The 3,802-nt window shown below is 54.0% G+C and overlaps 1 protein-coding gene across 6 annotated transcripts; it reads left to right on the top strand.

Annotated features, from left to right (window-relative positions):
- The first annotated feature begins 1,119 nt into the window (after window positions 1-1,119).
- Arl4a (ADP ribosylation factor like GTPase 4A) lies at window positions 1,120-3,096 on the top strand. 6 transcript variants are annotated; one of them, XM_021660268.2, is made up of 2 exons: window positions 1,120-1,256; window positions 2,087-3,096. In XM_021660268.2, the coding sequence occupies exon 2, from the start codon at window positions 2,172-2,174 to the stop codon at window positions 2,772-2,774; it is 603 nt and encodes a 200-aa protein (XP_021515943.1). In that variant the 5' UTR covers window positions 1,120-1,256; window positions 2,087-2,171; the 3' UTR covers window positions 2,775-3,096. The 6 variants fall into 6 exon arrangements, with proteins under 6 accessions (XP_021515943.1, XP_021515940.1, XP_021515939.1 ...); XM_021660265.2 differs by having other exon boundaries at window positions 1,125-1,256; window positions 2,084-3,096; XM_021660264.2 differs by lacking the exon at window positions 1,120-1,256 and adding an exon at window positions 1,542-1,712 and having other exon boundaries at window positions 2,084-3,096.
- Window positions 3,097-3,802: the final 706 nt, after the last annotated feature.

Below are 3,802 nucleotides of genomic sequence, written 5' to 3'. Positions count from 1 at the left end.
TGTAAATGGCTAATGAGATCCCATACTTAATAACACTCTTTAGCTCAGATTACATTCAATAACTTGATAGGATGTCATTTGAGATTTCTACCTTTTCCTTCCTAAATTAATGATGCTGTCTTAGAACTAAGCCCCGTACTTCTTCCTTGGATTTTTACTTCAGCTATTAAAAACAACAGAAATAAGCCGGGCGGCGGTGGTATTTGACTTAATCCCAGCACTCTGGAAGCAGAGGCACCCGAATCTGACATTGCAAGGCTGGTCCAGGCTGGCCCAGGGCTACACAGAGAAAGTCTGTCTCGAAAAACCAAAAGCACAAAGAAACAAACAAACAAACAAACAAACAAAAAAAAAACACCCAACCTTTCTGTGTTAATATATTCGCTGGCAATAGCAGTCTTGAGAAGACTATATAATTTCTTTAAAAGTTTCAATCAATATTTTTTTGGTTTTGGATCAGAGTCTCACAAATATAGCCATGGCTGGCCCTCAACTCTGTGTAGCCCAGGCTGGCCTTGAAGTATGGAGATCCACCTGCCTCTGCCTCCCCAGTGTTGGGATTAAAGGGGTGTGCCACCACGTTTGGCCAGAATCCATAAAGTACATTCTTAGAGTGTACCATTATTGTAGTCTTCCAAATTAAAATTTCCCGTGGGCTCTACCAGGCCTTAACACCGTTTCTTTGTTATAAACACCCTGAATGGACCACCGGTCACATCCTAGGACTGGCTCGTGAATCTATTCGTTCGTCTTTCAAAGAATGGAATAACAGGAAAACGACAGTCCGCCCTCTGCGGCCAAACAGGGCGTGGGACACAGTGACACTGTGCAGCCCCCATGGCGAGTACTGCGCGCTCCATCACTAGTCCTGGGCTAGGGGATGCAGCTCCATCACCCTGGACCACTGGGAGGGCTGAGCGTTTCGGAAGGAGAAGGAGGGACGCGACGCCCGCCGGCACCCAGCTGCGGCGACGGAAAGACCTAGAACCGGCGGCCGAGGGAGGAAGCCCCGCCCGTCCGCCGTCCCCGCCCGCGGCGGGCGCCGGGAGGTGGGAACGTGACCGTGTTTGGACGTTGCTAGGAGACGCGGGGCCGCGGGAGGGAGGGATGGGCGGAGCCCGGGCCGCAGCGAGCACCGTTAGCGCGGCGGGCGCGCGGCGTCCGCCCGGCCGCCGTCAGGCCTCGGCGCTGCCCGGGGACGGACTCTCCGGCGGCTCGCAGCCGCGGAGGCGGGACGACAGGGGCCCCTCAGCCGGGTGAGCGCCGCGGGGTCACGGCGGGGGGAGGAGGCTTCGTGGCCGGGCCGCTGGCGCACCGAGGGCCGGCGCGGCGGGCCGAGGCGCGGCTGTGCGTGGGGCGGGCCCGCGGCCGGGGCTCGGTCCCCGCCCGGGGCGACAGCGGTGCCGGCGGCCGCGGGCGAGCCGTGCGCGGTCGCCGGGGCGGGCCCGGTGGGCACCCTCGCCGCCCAGGGCGCCGGGGCGGGGCTGGCGCGGCCGCCCGGAGGCGCCGACCAATGGGATCGCGGGGCCTGGGTGGGCCGCGGGGTGGGCGTGGCCAGGCCGGCGTCCGGCTTCCCCGCGGGGCGGCCGCCAGAGCTGCGCCGAGGTCCGCGCTGCGAGGTGCCGCGGCGCGTCTGCCCTCGCGGAGACCCGCGCGGAGAGCCGCCGGCTGGCCGGTGTCGCCGCGCTGGGATCCGGAGCCCAGCCCGGGAGGTGAGAGCCCCGGGGACGCGGTGCCGCACGCCGGGTTACGGCGCCCGGGTGGGGGTGCCTTCCGAGACTAGGCTCTCGGGTGGGTACGGTGGCGAGCACCCCACGTCGGTGCTTGGGTTTCCTTCTGGAGGAGCTTTGGGGGTTCGGGGATCGTTGGAGAGTAACGTGCACGTTACCGCGTTGAGAGTGAGCCGAAGCCCCTTGGTGACGATTATTCCTCGTCCGTTGTCGATCGCGTACCTTCGCTGTCTCTTCTGGTGTGTTTACTCCCAGCAAGTTTCAGTAAGTTCCTCGCGGGGCTCGTTTTCAGTGAAAGCGGAGGAAGCCGTTTTAATATGTGCACAGTAACGACTTGCTCGTTTCCTCCCCAGCAGTCGCGTAGCGCGATCTACCCAGGAAGAGAAGAAGTAAGCAGATAAGAAGCTCGCGTTCAGCGTGGGACACCATTCGCCGCTGGAGATGGGGAATGGACTGTCAGACCAGACTTCCATCCTGTCCAGCCTGCCTTCCTTTCAGTCCTTCCACATTGTTATTCTGGGTCTGGACTGCGCCGGAAAGACAACCGTTCTGTACAGGCTGCAGTTCAACGAATTTGTAAACACGGTACCTACCAAAGGATTTAACACTGAGAAAATTAAGGTAACCTTGGGCAATTCCAAAACAGTCACTTTCCACTTTTGGGATGTAGGTGGTCAGGAGAAGTTAAGGCCACTGTGGAAGTCATACACCCGATGCACAGATGGCATTGTGTTTGTGGTGGACTCTGTTGACGTTGAGAGGATGGAGGAAGCCAAAACCGAACTTCATAAAATAACTAGGATATCAGAGAACCAAGGCGTCCCTGTGCTCATAGTCGCTAACAAGCAGGACCTGAGGAACTCGCTCTCTCTCTCGGAAATCGAGAAGTTGTTAGCAATGGGTGAACTGAGCTCCTCCACGCCTTGGCATTTGCAGCCCACCTGTGCAATCATAGGCGACGGACTAAAGGAGGGACTTGAGAAACTACACGATATGATAATTAAAAGAAGAAAAATGTTACGGCAGCAGAGAAAGAAGAGATGAGCGCGCTGCCTTTTGTGTCCGTGTGGAGTAGGTTTTTCTTGGTCTGGTGTTGACAAGCTCACTAGTGTCCACAGCCTGGTTTGCCTGTCTGCCCTCCCGGATGCGATTAAAGCTTTGTTTTGTTCAACAGTCAGATACCCAACTCTGTTGCCTTGTGGAAGATGAGCACATGCAGTGCTCCTGAGAGTGGCCTCTTCTCCCCGACTCACAATTCTTTTGGTACTACCATTTTGGGAAGCCCAAAAAAGGCTAGTAATTGAGCAGAAAACAATTTTGTGGAAATTTGACCTAAAGTTAGTGAAATAAAATTTTGAAGAGTGTATGCCCAGTGTTTTGTGCTTGTATCTTTTGGGGGAAGCCTTTGCCAAGAGAGTGCAAACAAGGCTATGTAAACACAAGATGCTAAGAATGGAAATGTTAAGGTAGATGAGTGTGTGTATGTGGACACACACGGGTAAACTGAACACACAGGGATAAGGAGGAAGTATATTTTCTTCTTTGCGATTTTAGCCAGATGATTCTTGATGTTATTCTGGAATCAATTTGATGCTCTCTCTTTAATTCTAGACAATGTTTAATTTAGCTGGCCTAGCAATATTTGGGGCATGGTCACGTGCATGGATTGGTTTTCCTGGCAAGCATGTTTTGGTGTGTAGTCCTTAGAAATAGCTATGCATCTGTCTACACGGCTTTAAAACAACGTCTTGGAGCTACCGTAGAAATAGTTCGCTGTCAGAAGTGCCCTGCTACTAAGGCCTAAAGTGACGTGACTGTGCTAACTACGGGCATGTTGATGAAATGCTTACACTTGACTACGTGAATGGACTTATGGCCCGAATGGCAGTGAGCTCACAGGGCATCACTGTAACACGTAGTCGCTAAATATTCTAGTTGAAAGATACTTGTTTTATAACTACTTTCTGGCTGGAAACAGATTTTTTTTTTTCCATATATTTTTGTAGCATTTTGGGAGGAATGAAAGCTTTCTAATCATGGGATGCGCAGTGGAATGAAAATGTAAGGTACCT

This window comes from Meriones unguiculatus, chromosome 1, assembly GCF_030254825.1.
Source record: "Meriones unguiculatus strain TT.TT164.6M chromosome 1, Bangor_MerUng_6.1, whole genome shotgun sequence".
Classification (NCBI taxonomy): domain Eukaryota; kingdom Metazoa; phylum Chordata; class Mammalia; order Rodentia; family Muridae; genus Meriones; species Meriones unguiculatus.
This window is presented reverse-complemented; position numbering and strand designations above follow the sequence as displayed.